The 27,306-nt window shown below is 41.8% G+C and overlaps 1 protein-coding gene across 10 annotated transcripts in view; it reads left to right on the forward strand.

The window, feature by feature from the left end:
* The first annotated feature begins 938 nt into the window (after nucleotides 1–938).
* Ric8b (RIC8 guanine nucleotide exchange factor B) overlaps nucleotides 939–27,306 on the forward strand; it is a 122,925-nt gene continuing 96,557 nt past the window's right edge. For 6 of the 10 annotated variants that reach the window (XR_001235931.1, XR_001235932.1, XR_001235933.1 and 3 more), the window contains exons 1-2: nucleotides 939–1,158; nucleotides 8,396–8,443. Coding sequence is in view for 5 of the 10 variants with exons in the window: in XM_013519080.1 (XP_013374534.1) it covers nucleotides 1,075–1,158; nucleotides 8,396–8,443 (132 nt within the window). In the remaining 5 variants the exon portion in view is untranslated. The remainder of the gene's footprint in view (nucleotides 1,159–8,395; nucleotides 8,444–27,306) is intronic. The other 4 variants (XR_001235936.1, XM_013519064.1, XM_013519095.1 and 1 more) reach the window with 4 other exon arrangements.

Genomic DNA, 27,306 nt, shown 5'->3' on the forward strand with positions numbered 1-27,306 from the left:
CCACCTCTGCGCTGTGTCAGGACGATGACTTCCACGGGGGCTGGATTGCAGCCGCTTCCGGGGAAAGACCCGGGTTCCAACCTCCCCGTCTCCACTGACCGGCCGTGGGACGTAGGCCGAATACGTAACCTGCTGGGTTCTTTTTGCGGGAATCAGAGTTTGATGGTAACATGGCAACCCGTAACCGGTTTGCAGCTCTGCCAGCACAGGACCCCGGCTTCCCGTGGACACCACGGCGGCCGAGGCAGGAAGGTGTCAACTTCCGAGGCCGGAACCGCTAGCCGCGACTCGAGGGTATTAATCGGGACTTGACAGCTCCCACCACAGAGGGCCGTTCCCACCCCCCGCAGCCAGGTGGACTGGCCAAGCCTGGCGCAGGACGGCGGACGGCGTGAGGATCAGCGCCCAGGCTCAGCCACACTCAGACCCTCCTGTCTCTCTGCCGGCCGCAGGCGGTCCCCAGCCTCCGCGTCTGTTCTCGCGGGACCACAGTTCCCAGCATGCCGTTGGGGGGAAGTCGCTCTCGCTGGGTGACTACCAATCCCGGCATGCCGCTCGGCACACAGTCCGTTGGGCGGCGGTGCGCACTGGCCGCATTGTATGCAGGGAGATGTAGTCCATTCCGTCTCCGACTCGCAGATGGGCGGGGCAGACACGGGTGGTTCGCGTCCGCTGAGGAGAATGATTCATAGAGGAGGGTCGGGAGAGAGCAGCTCTGTCCGCGAAAACCCTCTTGATAGACCGGACTCCCCTTCTCCGAGGCCGGGAGCTGGACGGAGGCGCGCGCGACCGCAGGCCTGACGCTGCCTCGCGGGCCCGCCCCGCGTCCCGGGCCTCCGGGAGCCGGGACGGCTGCGAGCGCCGGCGGCCGGGAGCCGTGACGTCGCGGGGTGAAAGTTGAGGGGCGGTGACGTCTGGCCGGCCGGGCGGAGGCTGGCGGGCTGGAGCCCGGAGGGAGGGAGGGAAGGAGGGAAGGAAGGAAGCTGGGAAGGAGCGAGCGAGCGGGGGCGCGAGGCGTTCACCTGGAGGCAGCGCTCGAGCGCGCGAGCGGCCGCGGCTCCCGCACCTGCGGCCATGGACGAGGAGCGCGCCCTCTGCATCGTCCGAGCCGGCGAGGCGGGCGCGATCGAGCGGGTCCTGCGGGACTACAGCGACAAGGTAACGCGCTGCGGCCGCGGGGCGCGCTACCGCGCCCGGGCCGCCTCCGGGGCTCGTCCCGCGCATCCTCCCCACCCCCCGCATTCCGGGGATGCGCGCTGCTCTCCCCCGAAAACGTGTCCGGCGTGGGCATGCGTGTTCGTGCCCCCAGCCCGCCTCCTGTTGCATCCTGCGTCCCCCTGCCCCCACTGGAGCGCCCACTGCTCTGTTCCCGGCCCAGCGTCCTGTCCCGCGGTCCTCTCGCCAGGCGTGTGTGTCACACCCCCAGAATCCTTCGATAGATGTGCCTCCGGGTCTGTGCCCCGCTCCTGTATGCACACATGCATGCGAGAGCCTTCCTTACCTGTACAGCGTAACAAGACGTGCTTGTCTGCATAAACACGGCCGTTGACAGGCATAAAACACCAAGGCATAAAACGATGGCAGTTCCGTATCCACCTGTACCACTGTACAGTTTTCAGAGCGTTGTCTCGTCTATGGTCTCATTGGATCCTCAGAGTGCTTATAGAGTAGGTGGTATCAGCCTTCCCATTGTGTAGATGAGGAAACCGAGGCGCAATAAAAGAACTGAAATGACGCCCAAGGTCATGGACATACCGTGCTGTAAGTGGATGGAGAATAACTCATGACACTTAATACTTGTATTGCGCTGACACCTTTATTATTCATTATCTCGTTTAATCTTGACAGCCGTCCTGCGAGGTATCTCTGTTCCGCAGTTGACACTCCAAATGGGTTAAGTAACTTGCCCAAGGTCATATTTGGGAGCCAGGATTCCAGACTGGTCTTCACACTATCCATTCATTGTTCTTTGCACTTTGTAACTCTGCAGGGAAGCGCTGTCTTGTTTTAAGCCCCAGTCACTTTTCTGAACATCCAAGAACCGTTAGCTGTTCATTACTTGTCATTCCAGGGATTTTACGTGTTCACTTTAAAAGGTCGGGTACCACACCTTTCGTCTGTTTGGAAGACCTATTTTATGGGAATGACTGACTACTCCCTTCTGTGAAAACACACCCTATACCAAGTCCAGGCTTAGATGTGACATCTACCTTTCATTAGCCTCCACCCTCGTCTCTGTATATGTGTTTCATAGACAGAACTTTGTGTTATTGAACTCTCAGTATGCTGTCTTCAGCCAATGAAAGATGGAGCTAAAACTTGAACCTAGGATGTCCAAATCTAAGTCTGATGCCCTTATGCTGCTGTCTTTGGGAGGATGCATGGGCTGTATTCTGTTCACATCACAGCCCTTTCACTTTCTGATGTGCTTTACTGTTAAGCATATCTGCCTAATTTAGGAGAAATTCATTTAATGTGTAGGTGTACGTGTTGCGTAGATTGTATTTTGTAACTTGATCTATTACTGCTTCCCAGAAAAGATATGAGGTAAGGTAGCTACAAACTTATTTTGGAAAGAAAGAAATATAATAGACAACTTGGCCATTGTTTTGAAACACTTAATGTTTATTTAGCACTTACTATACACCAGATACCTGACAATAAATAGACTCTTCCTTCTATAGGGCAGAAGAGAAGAACAACCTCCAGTCAAATCTTAACCATCTCCTTTAATATTTGTCTTTTCTTTGGTGGCTAGATTAATTAGACTGCAGCTTTGCCTTCCCAAATGTGTTTCTTCCTCTCCTTGCTCTCTCTCCAGGTTGATTCCCATTTACCGGTACTACTCTGGGCCAGATATTGTCAAGCTTAAGTCCTGGACTTCTCCAGTTCCCCCTTTCCCTGTTGCCAATGTTTTTGAAGAAATTATGCCCATTGTGTATTAGGATGCTATTCTGAAGTCTTTGAAGGATTCCCAGGCATTTGTATTTTATGGCCAAGCCGAGGATGGGAATGTTCCGACTTGATGTTCAGAAGAAAGCTCGAGTGTTATTGCTGATTATAGTGGGATTCATACCAGAGGGCCAGATATGGTACAAAGAAAATAGCTGAGCTTCATGTCACGGTGACGCTTTGCCCTGCAAAGGGAGAGATTTTGGGGGCAGATGAATAGGAAAGGGAAATATGCTAACAGTGGTCAGGCCGTAAGAATAGGGGAGTGGAATTAACCTGCCGAGCTTTATGGTACGTGGCGTCTGAAACCCTGCGGCAGGAGCCGACTACCATGTCCCTCTGTTTCCTTATCTGGGAAGAAACGTTTGGAATGAGAAGTGATTGTGGGGCATTGAGGAGCCTAAGCAAAGGGGGAATGAATAATGGGGAGAAAGAGTGATTTGTTCATTGTTTGGAAGAGGAGGGGGACTCTTCTTTCCAATTTCAGCTCTGCTGTTAGTTTCTCCACTATGGGTCAGTTATTTTACGCCTCTGAGTCCCAGCCGCCTCATCTGTAAGATAGGGATAGTGACCATTTTCTTCACTTACTGATTAAGTTAATGAAATATGACACCAGACATTGAGCACCCATGCACCTAGGAAGTGGCCACTCGGTTTGTTAGAAGTGTAGGGACTCAGGTACTCCGGAGGTTGGGTGGCCAGAAAACATGATCTGGAGCCAGGCTACCTGGTCTCTGATCCTCAATTTATGATCTGAGGAGCCCTCAACTTTGCTATGTCTTAGTTTCCTCATCTGCCAAGTGAGGATAACAGTCCTGTTTCTATCCTGTGGCTGTTGTCAGGATTAAACATATGATGTATATAGAATTTAGAACAGTGTCTGCCACTGAGGAAGTAACCCACAAAGGCAGAAACCACACGTGGGCACAAAGTTGACATCCAAAGTAAGAGATGGGGAACCTTCCCCATTCTTTCCTGCTTGCCTTAACCCTGGCACTTACCATCAGTGTAGCATGTCTTACACCACCTTATGCCACATTCAGAGCAACAGTTCCTATCTGACTCCAAGAAACTTCTCATTTCTGCAGTGTTAGACTCATTTCCAAGTGTTCTTACTTCATTTTACCCATGTTATCTTGAGGAGAGGGAAGAGCTCTCTATCCCAGAAAGAATGAAATGTATCTGTTCATCAGGGTATAATGTAGTCGACACAATAGGAAAGGTTTTGTTTTGTTTTTAAATAGGAGTGATTGCTTTTTACTCCTTCCAGTTTACCTGTTAATACTTATTGAGGGGCGGGGATATAGCTCAGTGGCACAGTACCTGCCTTATAAGCACAAGGTCCTGAGTTCGATTCCTGGTACAAAAAAAACCTTTTTTTTGGTTTTTGGTTTTTCTCCGGTACCGGGAACCGAACTCACGACCTTGCGCTTGCCAGGCAGGCGCTTTGCCACTGAGCTAAATCCCCAGCCCCCAAAAAAACCTTATTGAGTACCTGTGTATTATCCTAAGAATGTTCACATCATCTCATATAATCTTATATTAAGAGCTCTAAGGGAGAGCTGGGTGTGGGGGCGCATGCCTATAATCCCAGTATTTGGGAGGTTGACACAGGAAGATTTCTGTGAGTTCGAGGCCAGCCTGAAGGACTTAGTGAGACCCTGTCTCAAAAAAAAAAAAAAAAGTTACAAGGGGGATAGACCTCTTTGCTTTTTAAAAATAGGATTGAGGTCAGGGACAAACTATATGGACTTACGAACACATCGCTAGAAGGTAGCAGGTCTGACTTTCATATCCTGGATTCTTTCTGCAGGGCCACATTGCCTTTTCCCGTTGGTGCTGTTCTGGGACACAGAAGGAAAAGCTTTTCAGAAGCCGTATATTACTTCCTTTAGCTGCTATTGAGCCCTAATTACTTTACCTTAGTTATAGAATGAACTGTTCATTTGGGAAGTAATATCGCCCTGGTGTAGATGCTACAAGTTCCTGCTCTCCTTCAGGGCGTATTCAAATACCAGGTTTAGTAGAGAGATTGGCTGCTGTCCCTATCATGATTATCAACATGATATCAATAGAAATTAGTAATTGAGGCCTGGAGGTACACAGCAGTGCTGGGATTCCTTGATTCATAGGAGTTTTCTTTCTTTTTTTTATTTATTAGTGCTCGGAATTCAACCTAGGCTTTCACACATACTAAGAGTATGTTCTATTGGTGAGCTACACCCTGAGTCTGAATCACAGGATATACTGACTGGAAGGAACCTCAGAGGTAACTGAGTCCACTGTGCCCAGCACTTTCCATTTCTGGAAGTTGAGTTGAGTTCTCCCTGGGTCTGTGCAGAGGAGCATGTTTAATGGACAGTTCCTTTGTTATACTTTGTTCTTATTTTCAGATTGGTTATATAGTCAGTTACCTGTTTTTAGTTCTCAAAGTAATCTCTGTTCCTGGAGCACAGCACCACATGCCACCCAGTCAGGTGTATTGCCTTGTACTGGTGCTGTTTGAGGGCATCTTTAGAAATCTATGGAATAACTCCTAGTTCTCTAATAGGTCAGTGTTTGGTCAGATACCACACAGAGGCCATGCAATAACAACAGTAATGGCTATTTAATGAACGCCTGCCACGTGCAAGACGCCATACATAAGGATAAGGAAAATCTGAAGGGAGGTAAAGTTGAATGCTTTGACCAAGGTTACTCTTACTGAGCAGCAGGCCTGGCCTCCAACTCAAGGTTGTCTGACGCCTGAGCTTTTTAGAGCCTCTTCATCGGGTATGAAACCTAGAGGCAAGAGTCCTCGGAATGGGTCTGATTGTGTCGCTGAGCTGCTCTAGCTTGCTTGGTCCCTAGACAGATCAATGGTTTTACTCTGTAGTTTATATTTGATTTGTTCCTGCACCTCTGGAAATTGTGTAGGGAAAGTAAGGTGGTTGACTGTCGGTTATAGCTCAAGAAAGGCAGTTGTAGCTAGGAATGATTGTTCCCTTTCTCCATTTGAGCTTTAGAAAAGGAACAGATAAAGGTTAATGGTACTGAATATGATCTACATAATATAAAAGAAGCTAGCCTTATAAACCAGCATCTGTTAAATCCAAATAATTTTAGAGGGGTGAGCTTTTGAATAGATTGTTATACTCAGAGTTCAGTTTGTAGTACCTCACATAGGAGTATATTTTCTAATTAGGCCCTCATGCTGGGCAGGCAGTGTTTTTCAAAACTTAATAAACAATGTTGTGGTTTATGACAGAATCATCCTTGCATTTAAAAAGCAACAGAAAAAATAGCCATTGGTACTATTATAAACTTTCACCTAAAAGAATTACTTCTGTGTAGGAACTATTTAAAAGATATTTTTGTAACTTACTTGGTTTCTTTTTTCTGTCTTCTTCCCATAAATGTCCCCCTGAAGTTGAGGAAAGCCATTAGGCACATGTATTTTAGATAATGTACAGATCAATATTTTATGTAGAATAGCAAAAAATAAGCTTTCTTGGTTTCTAAGTACAATTATTTATTTACATTTGTATCAAACCTTTACTGAGCGTCCATTTACAACTTTAGGTTGATGTCTAGTGCTTCCATATCTTTAAAATGGTAGTTTTTTACTAAACCTCAGGTCTATAAATTTACATGCCTGTCCCTTAGATTTACAACATATCCTTTCTTCCTTCTCTCCCTCCTTCCTGATTTGCTTTTTTGTTCATTCATTCATTCACTCACTTTTAAAAATTTTTATTACAAAAATAATGTACCTATAGTCAATCATCTCTTTTATGTTGCTTTATAGCATTTTGTCACGTTAATATGTGTTTAATAGAACACTGTTACTTCACAGCACTCTGTCAGTCTTTTGGCGATGTTCAGCTTCCCTCTTTTTTCTTTCACCCTATTAAATAACTGCAGCGAACATGCTTACATACATACTTTTCCTGTCCTCCTGGATGATTTCACTGGGATAAATTCCTACGAGCAGCAGTTCTGGGTCAAGGGGGATAAATATTTTTATGGCTTCTGATATGTGTAGTCAAGTCACTTTCCCTTTTAAGGCTTATGTCAACTCACTACTACTGCCACCAATAATATCATGCCTGAATTGTAAATGCCCACTCCTCAAATGACTGTTACATCCCCAGTCTTGCTCTCCTTAGATCTGGCCTGTGAGCTGCCATCCAAAATATTCTTCCAGAGCAGTTTTCATGCCTCCCTCATGGTGCTCCTCTGGTGGCATGTCCCCTGTCTGCAGTTTCAAGTACAAATTTTTAAATCCCTGCTCTTAGCACCTGATTTCATCCATTTTAATTGGTTTACATTTGTACCTAAACCAGCTCCCTGAGATTTATCCAATGACCATTTCTCTTCTCTCTAACAATTTCTTATGCTCAGAACTGCTTCTCTACCAATATTTTCCCATCTCGTTTAATTTCAAAAATTGCTTCTTCTCCAGGTTGCCAATACAGAACCATCTATAGTGATGCTATCTTTAATACTTAGTGTACTTAATTCCTGGTGTGTTGCCAATACTTATTTGTCAGTGTGACCAATGAGAGAAATACAAAGTAAAAGAGAATTCAAAAGAGAATAGAATTCAAAAGTAAAAGAGAATTCAAACTTTTCCTTTCCAGTGATATTTTCTTCAGTATAATTGGCATCATCATCATCATCATAAACCCTTATACTTACTGAGTATATACTGTGTGCCAGGCACTGAGGTGGTATTTTGTGGGCCGTAGTCCTTTGAACCCTTACACTCACCCTGTGAACTAAGTACTTACCCTCTATCTTTAGATGAGACCCCCAGACACAGTTGACTGCTCATGGTCACAGCTAGGAAGTGAGTGATGGAGCCATGATTCAAACTGTCATTCTTATAAGATTACTTTTTCAAAATATCAAATCTTTTCCCTGTCTGTAATTATCTGATGCTTTCTTATTGCATACAAAAAAGAAAATATAAACTCAGGCACACGGGAAGACTTTTCTAAATCTGCCAAAGTACTTTTTCATTTTCATCTGCTTCCACACCTTCGTCCTCTAACATGTATCCCATTCTCCAGTCTCGTAGGCTGCTGGTTTGGGGAATGTGTCACACAGGTTCACAGATCTGAACCTTTGTTTTTTCCCCTAGAATGCTTCCCATTTGCCTCTTTGCAAATTCCTGTTTATCTCTCAAGCTCCAACTCAAGTGCTCTGTACTCTACGCAAAGTAGTCCAGATTTCTCTGGGCAGTTGGTGTTGTGGTGCTCTGTTTCTTTTTATATATTTCTGTGGTACTTTTTTTCACTACTTCATGATCATTTGCTTACATGTTTAGCTCTTTAATACGAATATTGAGCTATGGAAAGCAACATTTTTATGAGGATACTGTTTGATGCATTTTTAAACATAGCCAAATTTTAAAATTTGTGTATTTAAAATGATGTTGTTTCCCTTTTTCCCCCCTCAGCATAGGTCTACTTTCAAGTTTGAATCCACAGATGAAGATAAAAGAAAGGTAAGCCTTGATGTTATTTTTGTATGTGCATGTGCGTGCGTGTGTGTATGTGCGTGCAGTTCATTCCTGGACTTTTTAAGTGGTGGGTTTCTTTTCACGGATGATTGTTGGTTTGCTTTTGGTTTTCCTTCAGTTTGTTTCTTAGGAACCCTGAGAATAAAGACAAGTGCCAAGGATGGTGGCTTTCACACCACTCCCTCCTGCTCCATCCCCACAGAACCATTAGATTTGTGTAAGTCAAAGGAGTGGGAAGGGTTCAGAAGGTGTTTGTCCCCCCATTTTTTCACTGCCAAGAGGTTGCTTTTGTTTGGTGGCAGGACTCCAGGTTTCTCAACACGTTGCTAATGTGAAGCTTTGCTAGGATGAGTTAAATTTTGGGAAAGCAGCTGTTCGTGCTGCTGTCCCTCAAGTACATATCCTCGCCTGTGCTGGAAGTTCCTTGCATCGTTAGCAGTTGTGAGGACACTGGCTTCACTGACACAGGCAGGTGGAGGCAACAGACTCCCACGCAGAGGGCTTACTATGAGAGAGCACATCAGACACCGCACCGCCCAGGGCGTGCTTGCCTGCTGGTGTTGCTGTGGCTGCTGTACTGGTTGGTAAAGCATGATGCCCGTGGGGATAAGCTCACCAGTTCTGCCTCTGTGTTTTGCTGGGCTCCATACATCCATCCTGACTTCACAAATGTCAAGAACAGATAAAACGGATGGAATCAGTATAAATCTATTACTGCTGCTGGAAGAAGATAGTTTAAATCCAGTACTTTGTTGTTAGTAGCTTGATGACACCTTGGAATCATACTTTCATCTGCCTCTGTCCCTACATCTAATATCTGTCTGCCTTGCTTTCCCTCCCTACATTTCTTCAGTCCATTCTTGACTTACCTCTATCCTAATTCATACCTTCTCTAGATTACTGTCTCACTTTTTTTTGTCTTTCTTTCTTTTCTTCCTTCCTTCCTTCCTTCCCTCCTTCCTTCCTTCATTTTCTTCCATCTCTCTATCCCTGTCTCTTTCTTTCTCCTTCCCGTTGCAGTACTAGAGATGGAACCCATGGGTGCTGTACTACTGATCCACTCCCTACATGCCCAGCCATTTTTAATGTTTATTTTGAGATGGCTCTGTTGGTTTGCACAGTCTGGCTTCGAACTTGTGATCTTCCTGTTTTTAGCTGTTCTTTCATTTTTCACTTTCATGCCCTCCCAGTTGATTGTCCATAAATCTACAACAGCAGTGTGAACATGTCATTCTCAGCTGTAAAACCCTTTAGTGACTCTCTTTGCCTACAGAATAAAGTTCAAACTTTTTAAAGTGATCCACTAAGTGCTCAGTGATCTGATCTTTGCCTACTTTTGCAGCCTGTTTCTCCTCTTTCCCTTGTATTTTATGTTCTAGCAACATAAAATGAAATGTCTCTGGTAAAATACACATACGTATCCTTTTTGTTTCTTCTTTCCATCTTTTGCATATATTGTTTGCAACCCCCCTTCTCCTTTCTACCGCCTTAATTCCTCCACTCCACAGGGCACCTCCTTCAGCAGTCCTACTGTGGCACTCCAGGTAGGGTGATACGGCCTTCTTCAGTGTCCCCTTAATACTCCTTGTAAATCTCCTACTCTATTACTCACACCTTACTTCATAATTATATCTCTGTGTTTCTAGATGTTAGGCCCTGAGGGCCCCTGACAACAGGTACTGTTATATATCTTTACCCTTGATGTCTGCAGTGCCCAACATTTAAGTATGCGGAAGTATTTATGGAATAAGAACTCCTCTAATAGAGATTAAAGGAGACTTTCTTTTGGATTGGAACAGTGTAAATAAGGCAGAGAATACCTCTTAGAACCATAATTCTCAATGAGGAATGTACTGTTTGGGTAGGTTTTTCAAGCTAGACCTGCTCAGGCGTAACCCTTAACTACTGGGTCAGAATTTGGGGAGGGGGCTCCCCTTTGGTGCAAATGGTACTATATTGTATATACATACAATACAGTATGTATTAAAATTCCAGATGCTGGGGCTGGGGATACAGCTCAGCGGCACAGCGCCTGCCTGGCAAGTGCAAGGTCGTCAGTTCAATTCCTGGTACCGGAAGAAAAACAAAATAAAATTCCAGATGCCTTTTACCCTTTGACCAAGCAATGTCACTTTTAGAAATCTCGTCTGTGTATATGTTGAGCTCGAGTAAACAGAGTTATTCATTGAAGTATTGCACATAATAGCAAAAGATGGGATATAACTAAATATCCAGCAGTTAGAGATATTTGGAGAAACTATGGCATATTTATATGATGGAACAGTATGATACAAGGAAAAGAGAAAAACCCTATTATGTGCTAATGGGAGAGTTTAGTAACAAAAAAAAGAAGCAAGTATTAAAAAGAACATATTGTTTAACACACTCATGATAGGGATTCAGGCCAGGAAGTCAGCCTTTGTTTGTTCAGTTGGGAGAGTCCATCCTACATCTATAGATTCACAGTGTCTTAAGACTATCACTTTAAGAATCTTTAATTGTACTGTTGCTCGTCAAGGTGAGTGTGTTCAGACAGAGTTTCTTCCACCCCATATACATCTTAGTTGAGGAGAAATTTCCTATAGAGGTATTAATAAAGCATGTAGTTTATTTCCTGTAGGGCAGTAGGAAAACCTGACATTTTCCACATATAGTGTTCTTGTCCCTCAGCATCTAAATGCAGTTGGTTTCAGAACACCCTCTCCCCCAGGACCCCAGTGCTCACATCCCTCACATAAATTGGTACAGCGTTGGCATATAACCTGTACGCATCCTCCTGTGTACTTTCAGTCACCTCTAGATTATTTGTAATAGCTAGTACAATGTAAATGCTATGTAAATAGTTGTTATACAGTACTGTTTAGTGAATAATGAAAATAAAGTCCATCCCCATTCTGTACAGATGCATTTTTTTCTGTTACTTTTCATCTGGTGGGTGGTTAAATCCTTAGTTATGGAGGTTGTCCTTACTTACTTTTAGACCTCTAGAGAGGGTAACTTTATTAGTGGTTACTTCAGTTACAGCGTGTAGATTTCTGCTTCCTGGGAGGTCTGTTACAAACAAGTGTCATTAGGGACCTGGCTAAGTAATCTTCATTAATGGAAAAACATTGACAAACAAATCCATTAAAGTCTCCAAGGGTTAAAACCATTAGTGACTCTTTCATGCCTAACGGCTCTTTTTAGACTTTGATTCAGAAGTGTTGGACAGCTCGGAAAGGGTCTACATCCTAAAAGCATTTTAAGTTCCCAACATGGAGACACATAGAGTGCAGTAGTTGACACTTCTCCACATTAAACTCAATCTAAAAAGAAAAGGAATTCAGATTACCACACAATGTCTTCAGCTGTTCCAGTTCTTTTTTGTTTCCTAAATGTGCTTCTGGTGCCTTCTGCTAGCAGATACTTGGTAATAGCAGCAACCATTTTGATGTACTGTAGTGCTGTCTCTGAGAAACACGGTATCACTTTTCCTATATAAAAAATCTTTGTGACAGCATAGAAGTAGCATAAAGGAGCAGTGCCCTTTCAAAAGGAAGTTGACAATATTGAGCCTTTCAAGATATGGTTATAAATTAATGATCCTTAGACCTAGTTACTGACACTAATGTAATGCTTTGTATTTTTACAGAGATCTACTTCTCACCACTAGTACTTTAATATGGTAGAATATCACCATTCGTATTTTATGCATAAGAATACTGAGGCTCACGTGAATGACAGCTTCCTGACACACCAGTAGTAAGCAGTGGAGCTTCAAATAGAAAACAGATTTTCTGACTAGTACAGTATGTGCAACTCTCACTGCTCACTGCTCTATAGCTCCCTCTTATTACCATTTGAGGTATATTTAAGAAGACCCATAGTTATGATGCAGTACCTTATCTGTTTATTTTATACCTTCAGACACCACTTAGGCAGATTCACTTAAATTGGAAGATACAGCAACTAGTAATGTTTATTTCTTCTGAAGAAGTAGTTAGGGCTAAAGCATGAAGATCCCAGATTTGAACCCATCCTAGGCAACTTAGTGACTTAGTGAGACTGTTGGGAAATCAAAATCAAAACAAAAAAAGGACTAGGGAGATAGCTCAATGCAAAGCCCTGTCATCACCAGTACTGGGGGAAAAAAGTAAGTACAGCCTCTAGTGTTTGTGCATATAATGCAAATAGCTCCAGGTGCATGTGGATCACTATATACTTGGATATAAACTCCTGTGCTTATTAAAGTGTTGGCTTTCCATCCTCTACTAAATCAGTATTCTGTGATTACCTGGCAGCACATAAACAAATGTATCATGCAGATGCGTGCAGAAGGGGTGAGCTGCTACTGTGGTTCCCTGTTAGAATGCTTGCCTAGCATGCATGAGGCCCTAGGTTCCATCTCCAGTACCAGTCCCTTCCCCAAAAAAGTAGATGAGGGAAGTGAATAATGTAAAAATTCCCATCTTTCACAAATAAAAGCTCTTATATTGGTTTTAAAAATAAAACATTCCTCAAACCCAGTAAAGAGGGGGATTCATCTTAGTCTGTTGGAGATCTTGGTGGGTTCAGAAGGAAAGCAAAATATGTTTGCAGTCTTGCTGACCCTCTTCATGGAAGAAGAATTTTCAGGATGTGCCAGTAGAGGAGGGTTTATTAGGACAGAGATTTAGGCCTCACCCAGGAGTGCAGTGCAGATGCTCTGAGGAATGAGTCACGTTACAGGTCGACCTTATGCACGGTGTGTTCTCCCTCAGTTCAAGCCACAGATGGGAGTTTAAGGAGATCCAGGGTTAAGGAGGTCTGAAGTGGTCCTGCTCCCTGGTGCAAGAACATTTGAGTGAAGAAATGAAAGAGGAGGTTTGACCCTTGACCAAAGACTCAGATTTCTAAATAAAAATTCAAGGCAGATCCAGAAGACACAAAGACAGAGCATCTCTGTTACTGGATTTTCCTGAAGCAGAGGAAAATGGCAAAGGCTAAGGAGTCACTGTGACACTGGAAGGTGTGGCTGTGAGGCTCACCCAGGAGGCATGGCAGCTCCTGCGCCCTGCTCAGAAGGACCTGTACCTGGCCATGATGCTGGAGAACCACAGCAGCCTGGTGTCAGTGGGTGAGCACAGCGGGTGAGGCGCCTGCCCTGTGTCACTCGGAGAGTGCCTCATCAGTGGCCTTTCCTGGCTCAGCTTCTGGAAGCTTTGTGTTTCAAGTTAGCAGGCCAGATGCCGTCTCCACGTTGGAATGAGGGCAGCCACTGTGGGCATTAGAAGACGAAATCCACAGTCAGACCCATCCAGCAGTTGAGAAAGCCGATGATCATCCACAGCAGCAATTGCAAAACCAGAAAAGACCAAAGAGGGTGGAACAATGTTACAAACAGAATGCACTTGGAAATGTTCAGAGGTGCAGATGTTACTTTCCTTTAAGGGCAAATCATGATATGTTTGATTTACATGGAAAAACTTTGAAACCATATTTAGGTTTATTCAGCCAGAGCTGAAAATGTACTATAAAAGACCTTGCTGAGTTAAATGAAGATAGGAGATCCTTTCTCTGTGATACTCATGAGCAAACTTGTACTAAAATTAAATCCCATGAAAACAGAAAACCTACCAGCACTGAAGCAGAATTCCTTAAAGACCAGCAAATACACAAAATAGAGAAAGCCCATAAGTGTGCTAAATGTGTGGAGGCTTTGCTCAAGAAGTGTTAGCACTGTACATAAAAAATTCATTTAGGAGAGAAACCCCATGAATGTAGTAAGGTGGGCAAACCTTCTACAAGAATTCAACTTCACTAAACATCAGAGTATTCACAGCAGGAGAGAAACCTTATTTATGTGGTGACTGCGGAAAAGGGTTCGTTCAGAAGGGTAATCTTAGGATACGTCAGTGAGCTCACCTGGGAGAGAAGCCCTGTGGATGTGATGAGTGTAAGAAAGCCTACTGCTACGTCTTGCCTTGTTAAACAAGAGAGAACACACAACAGGGAGAAATGCAGAGATTCAGTGAAGGTGGAAGATGTACAGTGAGTCCTTATTGGAGAGTACTAGATTCATGCAAAGGAGAAGCTGTGTTCATGTAACTGTGCAAATACTTTCTGTGATTCCCTAGAATGTCATCAGTGGGGTCCTAGCAAATAGGAATGTGGTCCCTATGGGACAGCCAGGCCAAATGTCCACCCTCAGGAGAAAATAGAAGATTTGCACCAGAGAGAAACCTCATGAATGTTGTGAATACAGTTGTGCCTCCAGTCGTTAATTACGTCTTATTTTGTGGCACAAACGTTGCGGGGGGGGGGGTTGCTGTATATTCACTGTGGAAAAGCCTTGCTAAATATTTGCTAAAATGTCCACTTTGAAATCTGTGAATACAACTAGGAGAGCCTTCTCTGGAAGCTGGACCTTATTGTTAGTAATCACTGTGAATTATCATGGAGCTCGTGATAATGTAATGATCGTGAGAAAGCCCTTGCTCTCAGGAGGTGCTGGAGAGAAACTGGGAAGGCAGTAACTGTGGAGGACCCACAGAGGTATCTTCTGCCTTCCCCATCAGTAGATAAAATCGTGTAGAAAAGACACTGAACACTAACTGTGGAGGACCTTTAGCAAAAATATTAAAGTGATTTTCAAGCAAACAAGCCCTGTGCAAAGGAGAAATATTTAAGCCTTCTGTTCCATTTTCAACCTCATTATACTGGACAAGACACCCTGAAATGTGTTCCTATTTACTATGTTAGTGCTTCCATAATTTGAAAGAGATGGCCTCAGGGCCTGCGAGTACATCTCTGATACAGCATTTCCTCTTGCCCACCATGCTTAGGGCCCTATATTTGATCCCCAGAACTGCAAAAATAAGTAAGGAAGTCTTTGCTTTGCATCAAAAACAAAACAAAAGCCCAGGGAAGAGTACTAATTGCAATAGATGTTGAAAAAAACATGACATAAAATAAGGAAAAGAATTACAGCTCTTTCACCTGTAAGGGCACAGCCTTACCAAATGTGGGAAAACTTCAGTTGTTGAGATAAATCTTCATGCATACAATTTTCCTCAAAAAGGTAAGTTTAAAAGAGCCAGCTTTCAAGCGTATTTCACTCAGACTCTCGGCTAGGCTTGTGTTTCTGTTAGAGCCTGGGGTAGTGGTCGAGTTGGAATGGTGAGGACAAGGACTCTGGTTTGCTCATCTTCGTGTTTCCAGCCCTTGCCACTTCATGTGGCACAGAGTGGGCACTTACAGGAAACGCCTGTGAGCGGAGGGTACGTGGAGACTGGGGAGAAGCCTGATGTGATTGGCGCATACGTCTTGGTTCTGTGTTTTGTATTAGCTGTACTGCAGAATCTCAAAGCACATCTCACGATGTTGCATACTCAGACAGTAAGACACAGTATAATCACAACTATGTGAAATTAATGAAAACTGTGCAAAGAAATTATTACTAGGAAATTCACTGAGTGGTGCTGCCTAAGTATTACATTGTTACTGTAGATTATATTTTCATTTTCTATATTTTGAATTTTCCTATTATAATTATAATTTAAGAACATAATAATTACATACCATATCACAGTATTTTATATTAGTGTCATTAGAAAGATAAGAAAGCAATGCTTTTTTAAAAATCATGCATTTTCTCTAAAATTGAGCCTTTGTGACTATCTTACACAATTCTTTGGGGCGGGATCTTTTTTTTTTTTTAATTAGGTTTAGGGTAGTGTTAGTTGCAGAGCCATTTATATGAAGTGCAATGAATGTACATGACCACAGAAGTCCTTTTGCCATTTCAGATACTTTTTTCTTTGCACTTTTCCCCTTTAGATTCGGTTATACCTGGCATATTAGAGGTTTGCGTAGTAATTCTTGTATGCCAGACCTGTGTTAAGCCCAGGTTCCTGGGTTGGCTATTTACTTGTGGTGTTTGGTTTGGCACTTCCTCATAGGTACATATTGAGAATTGCCCTTGTGGACTGTAGGAAATGAATGAGCAAATTTTTATATTACGTTCTTCCAAAGAAAATATGCCGAGACAGAAATGTCACTCCTCAAGTGACTCCATGCTTGGAAATAGTTTGAGGTGCAGATACTTGCTCTGAGAACCCCCATTGATGTCAGTTATTTGAGATTGTCAAACTCTGGTTTTTACTAAACTAGGATCAGCTTTCCATGCCTTGATTCACCTGAGGAAATATTTTAATATATGATACAAGTAATACTTCTCACTTTGAATCCAATATTTTAAAGATAATTTTCAATATCTTGGTCTCTTTAAAATGTATAAACATAATACCAAACATCAAAATGTTTTACTCTTAAGAGTTCCTGTCTAGCTGTAATCTGGCACAAAACTTAGAAGGGCTGAGTTGTACCATAGGGCAGGTTGAATGCCTCGTAGTAGTTCAAATAAAACAATTTAAATTTTATTCCAAACTCTGCTTTTCATTTTAGATGTTTTGCCAAGGCGTTGAAGGATTAAATCCAGGGAGAAAGGACAGAACAGCTCTTCTGCTGTGGGGAGTCATGGTGTGTCAGTCATCCATGATCGTCAGATCACTTTTTAGAGTTTTTGATAAGAATAATTCGTTTGATTTGTACTTGAGAATTTTAAGTGCATTTCTCATACAAAAATCTCATCAATAAGTTAATCTTCCAGTCACGACAGTGTATGGGACTCTACACATGTGTTCTCCTGTGAAACTGGTGAAATCATTTTTAAAAGTAAATGTTTTAAGTCTCTGAAAATAATTCCAAGGGCACATAGTCAATGAAGAAACCATTTACTGAAGAAAATCTAAGACTCAATAAGAAAAGTGGAGTCTGCCTGTGGTATTTACACTGAGGCCTACCTCTTCCTCCTCTCTCAGCTAAGAGGGTAGAGAAGCTGTCCATCAGACTGAGGCAGGGAAGAGGGGCATAGGGTGCCTTTCCTCTGTCCCAGGTGGAGGGCTCTCTTCCCGGGAGGGCAGCACGTCAGCATTTCTTACCCTGCTTCCGGCCTCCTAATGCTGAGACTCAGTTCTCCAAGTCACAGTTAAGAGGTGAGCTCTCCTGCCTGGGTACCTTCTGAATACTTCCAGACAGCTAAACATTTATTCTAAAAATAATCTTTACCAGTTTCACTGGAGGGCTGGTGTGTGGCGTGCCAAACCCTGTCATGGCTGGAAGATTAACAGATTGACTAAAATTTTTATGTGAGCATGTGCACCCAAAATTCGAAGGTACAATTCAAAATACCATGAATGTGACACTGCTGAAAATATGAGGGCCACGTTTCCACTTGCCCAGGCTGATGGGACATGAATCTTGCCAGGACAGGCAAGCCAAGGAGATACAGGGCTGCAGCACCCCTACCTCAACCGAGCTCTGGGCTTCTAAAGTGAGTAAAACTCAGGGAGAAACGTTATGGTCCTGCCTCCAGCATCAGAGGCAGGCTCAGCAATTTTGTTCAGTGGGAGAAACAAGCAGACCTTACAGCAGAGAAGTTTAATTGGCTCTTAAAGGAACTGACGTCTTGCATAGCTGGGTGTCAGGTTCATGCCTATGGAAGGGTGTAGGTTGTAGTGAAAGGCAGTTGAGGGCACACTGGCAGATTCATCAGACACACAGGTTAACCTGAAGATCAACTAGCTTGCTAGAGAGAAGAGAGATAGCTGGGAAGAGGTCTCCTGTGGCAAGAACAGATTGAAAAGATTGACCTCAGAAACTTCCTCTTCAAAAGAGCTGTAACAGATTGGATCAGTTTATGGAGCAAGTTTGCCCCAGGACCTGGTTGTGGACAGTAGATCAATCATGCAGCAGTTAGTGTGGTCAGCAAGAGAATATCAGAATGCCTGCCAAAGCCATTTTCATTCCAGAGCAACCATGGGCATATCCAAGGTGCACCATTCAGGCTTCACACAGAGAGGAGAGACAGGGAAAATAAACCACAAATAATTCAGTCAGCCACTAAACAAATAAGAAAAAAAAAAAAAGCAAGTTCTGTAACAGAGGGAGGGTTTATCAATACCTGGAGTTGCTGTAATGTAAACTATCGAGTCCCCCTCCACCTCCTCTTACGAGACAAGCACAGGGACAGAAAAGAATGACCCCCTACAAGGGGAAAGAATGCCCATGAGCGGGACCAGATGGTGGATTTAACAAAGACTTCGAACTAGCCATTATAAATATATTCAGGGAACCAAAGGCAGCTAAGATTAAAGAATAATGGAAGCTACGATAACAATATTACATCAAATGGAGAATATCGATAAAGCGGTTTTTTTTTTTATTACTCAAGACTTTTATTACAAATCTCACGAACATATTCATAAAGGCCAGGAGCTCGAGGATCCCAGCGAGATCCTGCGGGGAGGAGAGGGGTGAGCGGCCGAGGACCATGGCAGAGGCAGAGGCGGAGAGGGGACCCACACGCCCCGGCCCCGGCCGCACACTCCCCGCCCCTCACCTGCCTAAAGGGTTATTTAAAAAATTTTAAAAAGCCGAATGGACATTCTGGAGTTGAAGGCTAAAGTACAGTAACAGATAGTTTTACTAAAGGGGTTCAACAGTAAATATGAACAAGCAGGAGGAAGAACAGACTTGAAGATAGATCATTGGCTAGTAAGAAAGACACAAAACGGGAAAAGCATGAAGAAAGACAGAGAGCCTTAGAGAAATGGGGGACAGCTTTTACATACCAGCATACACTGAGTGGGAGTTCAAGAAAGACTGGAGAGAAAATATTTGAAGAAATAATAGCTGAAAACTCCCTACAATTATTGGAAACCTATACATCCAGGAAGTCACTCAAAGGGATTCACAGGTGTGTCATAATAAAATTGCTAGAAGCAAAGACATATCTTAGAAGCAGCGAGAGTAAATGACTCTCGATAAGGTTTGCAGCTGACTTAGGAGAAATGGAGGCCAATGGGATAACAAACTGTGCTCAAAGGAGAAGCCAGCCCAAAGTCTTATGTCCAGGAAAACTACCTTTTAATAATGTGAGGCCGATGAAGACATTTTGAGCAAAAAAAAAAAACTTTTGACAAGTTCATGTTGAAAGCAGTGACCCCAAACGGCAGTTAAATACCATAAATAAATAAATAAATAAATAAATAAATAAATAAATAAAGTAAGTAAGTAAGTAAGTAAGTAAGTAAGTAAGTAAATAGCGAGGATACTTGTTTATAGTCATTTTAGGTGGGATAGTTGTAAAAGTCAATATAAGATCAGCAAGATCTTGTCTCCAAAAAAAGCATTTGTATAAAACAGTATGCATATAATCTATTGATGAGCCAGTAATAGGAATGAAACATACTTGCCTAAAATAGTACAAAAGTGAATGGGAACTAAGCTGCATTGGACTAGAAGTGATTCCAGATGGTAACTAGACCCAACAAGAACAAGGTAAGAGAACCAGAAATGATTGAAAAAAAGGCTAATATAATAACACTGTCTTCTTTCAACTATCTCAAATAAAATTATAAAAGTTACAATTGCAACGCAGCATTTAAAATGTATATAACCGTAATACCACACAAAGAGGAGATATGGAAGAGTGCTTATAGGAATAATATTTCTATATCTCACAGGACTTAATTATAATCTGGAATAGATTTTGGTAAGTTAGGACGTATTTACCAAGCTCTAGAGCAGTGATGGCGAACCTTTTAGAGCTTCCGGTGATACAAACAGCTGCAGCCCACGTGCCATAGGCTCACTACCATTGCCCGAATCACTGAGGACATGACTTGCACTTTGTAAACTGTAAAATGTTGGAAGAGATTAAAGAAGATATAAAGAAATGGTAAAACATCCTACCTCATGAATTGGAGTACTTACTTTTGCTAAAATGTTAACTATTCTCCATAGTGATGTTTAGATTCAGTTCAGTCCCCTTTAGAATGCCCAATGGCTTCTTTGTAGAAAACCAATTATAAAATTCATGTAAAATTGCAAAGACACAGAGTATAAAACAATCTTGGAAAAAGACAAAACAAAACTGAGGACTCAGAAATTTCCAATCTGAAAGTGTAGTACAGAGCAGTAGTAATCGAGATAGTTTGAACTGGCATGAGGGTGAATATAGCTGCTAACAAGTGGTGATATGACACCTGAATGGTGACATGTAAAAGAATCAGTTGGGAGCCAGAGATATAGCTCAGCAGCATAGCGCCTGTTTGGCAAGCACGAGGTCCTGAGTTCAATTTCTAGTACCAAAAAAAAAAAAAAAAGAATCAGTTGGGACCTTAGACCATATGGAAAAATTAGCTCAAAATCGATCAAAGATGCAAATGGCAGAGACGAAACCATGAAACTTGCAGGAGAAAACAGAAATTAGTCATGTCCCTACTTTTGACAGTGGATTCTCCAGATGATATCAAAAGCACAAACAATAAAAGAAAACAAAAACCAAAAAACAGTAAATTGGACTTCATTGAAGTTAAAAGAAGTCTATGCTTCAGAGGATACTGTTAAAAAAAGACATTCTATAGAATGGGAGAAAATATTTGCAAATCATATTTCAAAGAAGACATAATTTAGACTGTGTAAAGTCTTAACTCATAAAAAAGACAAATGAACTTAAAAATAGGCACAGGAGTCAGGCGTGGTAGTAGGGGTCTGTGATCCCATCTATTTGAGAGGCTGAGACAGGAGGATTGGAAGTTTTGGTTTACCAGACTTTGCCTCAAAATAAAATCTAAACAGTGCTGGGGATTTAGCTCAGCCCGCCTTGGGTTCAATCCTCAGTAACCATCCCTCCTCCTTCACACAAGGGATTTGAATAGAAATGTTTCCAAAGAAGATATTCAAATGACCTTGATATTAATCAGCTAAAAGTGAGTGAAAACCATCATAAAATACCAGTTCACACCCACTGTGATAGCTAGAATAAAAAAGTAATACAGTAACAAATACTGACTAGAACATGGAACAAATCAAAACTTTCATATGCTGCTGGTAGGAAGGTAGAATGGTTCAGCCACCTGGAAAATAATCTGACAGTTACTGAAAATGTTGAATAATTAACATGTAATCCAGCAGTTATACTCCTAGAGAACTAGACACATACCCACACAGAAGCTTGTACAGAAATGTCCAAGGCAACCTTATGAACAGTAGCCAGCAAATGGAAACAGCCCAAATGTCCAACAGCTATTGAATGAATAAACAAAATGTGTTATATCCATTCAGTGGAATATTACACAGTCATAAAATAAAGTAACCCACACATGCTACTAGGTGAAGAGACCTGGAAAACATAATGCTGAGTGAAAGAAGCCAGACACAAATGATTTCATGTGTGATTCTAATGTTAAAGGTCTAGAATAGCAGATCTGTGGTTACAGAATATAGATTAGTAGTTGCCATGGGATAGGGAAAGAGGAGAATCACGATTTACTGCTAATGGGTGTTGGGTTTCATTTGGAAGTAATGCGAATGTTCTATAATTAAATAGTGATTATTGCTGAAGTATACTAAGACCAAGTGTGACTATACTAACAGGGTGAACTTTGTAGCTGTTTGTAAGTAAGTGCTTCTAGATAACATATAGGAGTAGGTCCATCAGTGTTCTAGGGTTGTATGGATATGAATACATTTACAACAAAGCTTTAAAGTAGGTCCTGTTATTTTGCTTATTTTATAAGTGGGGAAGCAAAAGCACAAAGAAATTACTTCTTTAAACTAGTGGCAAGTGGGATGCTATGATCTGAGCCTGGGCAGGCTGGCCCCACAACTCATGTGCTCGCCAAACTGCCACTCACTAGTGATTTATCAGTGGCTTCTATTCATTTTCTGATTTTAGGCATCCAGAATTTGAGATCTGATGCAGAGCATAGACACAATTTGACACTGATGGTCAGCATGGACAGGATACAGAAGCGTGCTGACGAGTATAAGTGACTGGATAATTAATGATGTCTGTGTCATCTCTTCTCATGTACTTTGCTTGACCTGTACAACTTAGATGTGTCACTTATTTTTTTTTTTGATGATTCAGATTGATTTGGGGGGGGGGCAAAAAGTATCTTTTCTCAGTAGTTAGCTCTTTTAAAAAATTTTGACCATATGCAAAAGAAAGTGGAGAATTTGCGTAACTTCAGTTAATGGAATACTCCTAGTGATCTAAAAGAGCTTGTGGCTCACCAGGCATTTCCAGTGTTCAACTCCTCTATTGTAGATGGAAAACTGGAAGATTGACTTGCCCAGGTCGGAATTCATGAGTGGAAATGTGAGACTCAAACCTGATCTCTGAACGCCCTTTTTGCTGTACCCATCACCTTGGCAGGGCCCGACCTCTAAGAGTTTAGTGGAGTAAAGAACCAAACTGTCTTCCAGCCCAGCGACTCCTTCCGTAGTGTCCTTCATGAAGAACCATCATGCTTTGCATACTGCCAGCAATGGGAAGTTCACACGCAGCCATCCTGCTTTTGGATAAGTTAATTTAGGAAGCTTTCGTGTGAATTTAAGTCTGTCTTTGTTGACTCTCATAGTTTCTCCAGGTCCCTCTCTGTCTCCATTCATACCGTCTGGCTTGTCTTTCCTTCTCTTTCCTGCTATCAGCCTGTCTTTTCCTTTCCACTCACTGCCCAGCATGCTTACGAAGCTTTCTCTGAGTAAATTCCCAATAGTTTTTACTCCTGCAATCTATTAATGCACAGTCCAAATTGCTTTATAATGAAAGATGTTTAACATTCCTTATTTATTTTACATATTGTCAGCCTCCCTAATGTTATGCATTGCAGGCACTGATTTCAACTGCTTTTGAGTCACGTTCTTTTATTACTCACTAACCCAGAATAGATACCCTTAGAATATATTTCTCTTGAATAATTTGTGTGCACTGCATTTTTTTTTTTTTTTTTTTTTGTCTTTTTGAGACAGGGTTTCACTATGCACTACTAGGCTGGCCTAGAACTCACTTTGTAGCTCAGGCTGGCCTTAAACTCTCAGCGATCCTCCTGTATCAGCCTCCCAAGTGCTGGAATTACAGGTGTGCACCACTATGCCCAGCTTTGCATGCACTGAATTTTAAATTAGCATGTTCAGTTGTGAGCCTATACTGGTGCTGTGTATATAAGTGCATAGTAATGGACACTGTAAAATTAAATGGCACTGTAGAATATATAAAACTAATAATACAAAGTTGTAGTTTATGTTTTAACATCACCATTTGCCATTGAAAGATAAATGCAGGTTTAAAAAATTTCTAGCTACTTTTTGCCTATGTAGTATGTGCCAGTTAGTATTTCTTGATCTGTTTGTTCATCTGACCATTGTTATGATAAAATATGCATCGCCTCCTACTCTGTCTTAAGCATTATGCTACAGAGGTTTTTTTTTTTTTGGTTTTTTGGTTTTTCTCCGGTACAGGGAACCGAACTCATGACCTTGGGCTTGCCAGGCAGGTGCTTTGCCGCTGAGCTACATCCCCAGCCCCTGAGAGGTTTTTTAATATGCTGTCTCAGTTTATATTTATAAGCCATGGTTGTTATTCTTATCTTTTGAGATAAGGAAATGTACCTCAAGTAACTTGAAGAAATTTGCCTAAGATCACATAACCACCCAGGGCACAGCTAGAGTTTGAATCCAGTTGCTCTCTTTGCTTCAGCTGTACTATTTCCTATTAAGTAGTATATAAGATGCCTTACCCTTTGTAATATGTTCTCTCAGATGCTCTATATATTGTCATTCTAGTGAGCCTGTGAGATACATACATCTCTATGCAGTAGATGAGAAAATTTAGCTTCAGAGAAGCTGAGTAAATTGCTACAGATCTAAGTTCAGAAAACAGTAAAACCTTGTAACTAGAAAGAACCCAAATACTTAATTTCTGTGCCTTTTCCTCTATACACTCGATCCTCCTTGTCCATGGGCTTTGCAGTCAGCCACGGATCAAAAATACTAGAAAAAATTCTTACTGAACATGTGCAGATATTTTATTAGTTCTCCAAACCATAATCTAACAGCTATTTACATAGCATTTACATTGTAGCGGATGTTATAAGAAATCTAGAGACAAGTTAAATTTATAGGAGAATGTGTGTAGATTATATGCAAATGCTACAACATTTTGTGTAATGAAGTATGCATCCTTGGATTTTGTTAGTGGAGGGGAGGATCATGGACTCAGATCCCTGCAGATGCCAAGGGACAACTATACTAGTATTGTGCTGCTGTGCCTTTGAAGACCCCTAACATCACAAAACCATCTCACTGAGACAACTTAGCTTTCCTGTTATCCCTATGTTTACTCTTTGTCATCTTGGACTGTCATAGTGAAATACCATAGGCCAGGTGGCTGAAACAATAGAAACTTACTTCTCGCTGTTCTGGAGGCTGGTGCAATGGTAGGTGTTATTTTGAGGCCCATTCTCTTGCATTGTGGGCAACCACCATCTCATTGTGTACTCCCATGACCTCTTCTTTGTGTATACTTAGATAGAGCCCAGGCTCCCTGTGTCTCTTCTCATAAGGGCACAGATCCCACCAGACCCAGGCTGCATGCTTTTGACTTCATCTAACCCTCACTTTTAAAAAAATTTGTTACCTCCTATGACCATCACATTGCAGGGTAAGGCTTCAACAGATCAGTGGGGAAGGGCATTTTACCATCAGAGTCGCTGACTTCTATGTGTCTGGGCTACTAGAGCGAAGAGCCAGGATCTAAAGAGAGAACTGGCTCAGACTGAGTATTGTGGGATAGATGGCACTGAAGGCAAAATAAAGTAACTCCAGAAAGACTGATTATATGTAAGACACTGAAACACTGAAAAATGCAACAGTGCTGTAGAGATCCGTGGGACCATGATTTACATCAGCCGCTATGATATGAGGAACATATTGTAACAGTACCTACATCCAGTCGTGTTAGTAGTCTACATAGCCTAAGTGGAGCTCATGCTTAGGATTAAATGAATCAGTGGTCTCTGTTTGGTGAATTCTAGTTTGTGACAAATGAAGATACTTCTGTATCTGCTGGTATGTTAACTTTTTAAAGGACTAAAATTTCATATATGAAAAATAGAGTCAAGCAGTAAGAGAAGCAGTGTTAGCTGGTACTTTGAAGAGAAATAGTTTTGATGTGCTTGTTTCTGCTCATTTAAGAAAGTAAGGGCAGCTAATTGATTTTGTCAACTTCTTTTACACTTGTCTTTCCCACCTGTTAGTGAACTCTTGATGCAACATTCTTTTTTAGTATTGCCAATTTGCAAAGAAACTTAAGTTTGATTATTGATCATTGATTATTGATTACTTAAACTAGTTTGATTATTGTTACTCAGAACACTTTAAGTCCTCTTGGCAGAATCACTGTGATACAGAACATAACCAGAAGGGTTGTATTACTGGAAAATATTCATGTGCAATAAGGGAACCTAGAGGTGGAATTTGTAGATTCCATTCTAAGTAAAACCTCATTCATAGAGACAATATCCATTAAATAGAAAGTGAAAATTACCATTGCTCTCTGAAGTGTTTAAGTATTAAGCTAAATATACATGAAGCCAGCAGCCTGAGCATTCATTTAGAAAAATCTCACCTCTAGCTTTTTATAAAGAAATTCCAAATTTGACCATCAGAATTTTTTCTCCAGCCATTAATAAAAGCATATTTCAACATGGGTGGCAACAAGTCATTAACTGTTTAGTGTTTTGGTAATAGTTTTTTAATAGATCTGCTTGCAGGACTGACAGCATAGTTCCAATGATTTATTATGGGAAGTTTCTTTCTACCTATTACAGTAAGCTCCCTCCTTTCTCCCTCCCTCTCCCACTCTTGCTCACTTGCTTGCTTACTTGCTGCATGTGAGAGCAGAAGTTTAGAACGATCAGATTTAGGTGACTGACCTTGAGCTCCAGTTAAGAACTAAAATTAGATCCCTGTGGAATATATATCCACTGACGTCCGTCAGAGGAGAGCATAGGTATAACCTGAAAGAGGCCAGGAAGACATCTTCTAAGAACGCCTATTTTGGCTACGAAAACTCCTTTGACATCTCATTTTTAATCCGGAAAATTCACTTGACTTTGGTGTTGTAACTTGTAATACGTTTGTTTATTTTCATGTAGAAATGCTGTCCTCAATATAGGGTAACTCTTTTAGTAAAATAGTGGTTCAAGAAGATGCACTAGGATTATCTTGTGATTTTAAGTATCCCATGGCACTGAGCCACATCTCCCCGATGAATGTGCAGGGCCTATTTTGAGAGCAGATCCTGTCCCACTACTGTAGGAGCACTGGCTGATTCGAGTGAGTGAAAGGACAGCTTAAACATGTGACTAACTCTAGCGCATTGGGGAAAGAGAAGGGGAAAGAGCCCATGCTTATTAAAGGGACCCTGGCAGGCTGCAAGATAGGTGTTTCACTAATATTGAACGGAAACATTAAAAAGTAAAAAAGTAGAACTGTGTAAGGACTTAGGTCTGTTTAATTAAGGAGGGGGACAAAGTCTATCCTTAGTATGTCCTTTCACAGGCTAAGTGTAGTCCAGAACCACTTTTAATGTTCAAAGAACATCTGTTTTTTGCTTCATTTCTTATCTCTCGCCAGATATCAGTAGAATGAAAAGAAGTGGAACTGAGAATCTAATAAAAATTTACATTCCCTTTCCACTGTAGCTTTCTGTGCCTCTTTAAAGTCAGTTGGCCTCTCTGGGATTTAGTTTTTAGTGTATGTAAAACAACAAAAATACCTCTTTGTTCTGAGTATGTTGGTAGGTATTTTTTTTAAGAGTTCTGTGGTGAAATCAGTTTTTCCCCCATAGTATATACATTTCCAAAACTTATTTGCACACCAAGTCCATTTTTCGTAGAACTTTTGTACCACTTACGTTAACTGCAAGTGATCACATACCCCTCCAACTCTCAGCACTGTTCTGGAGCTCACAGTTA

The sequence above is a fragment of the Chinchilla lanigera genome, unplaced genomic scaffold (assembly GCF_000276665.1).
Source record: "Chinchilla lanigera isolate Chin_1 unplaced genomic scaffold, ChiLan1.0 scaffold00004, whole genome shotgun sequence".
Lineage (NCBI taxonomy): Eukaryota > Metazoa > Chordata > Mammalia > Rodentia > Chinchillidae > Chinchilla > Chinchilla lanigera.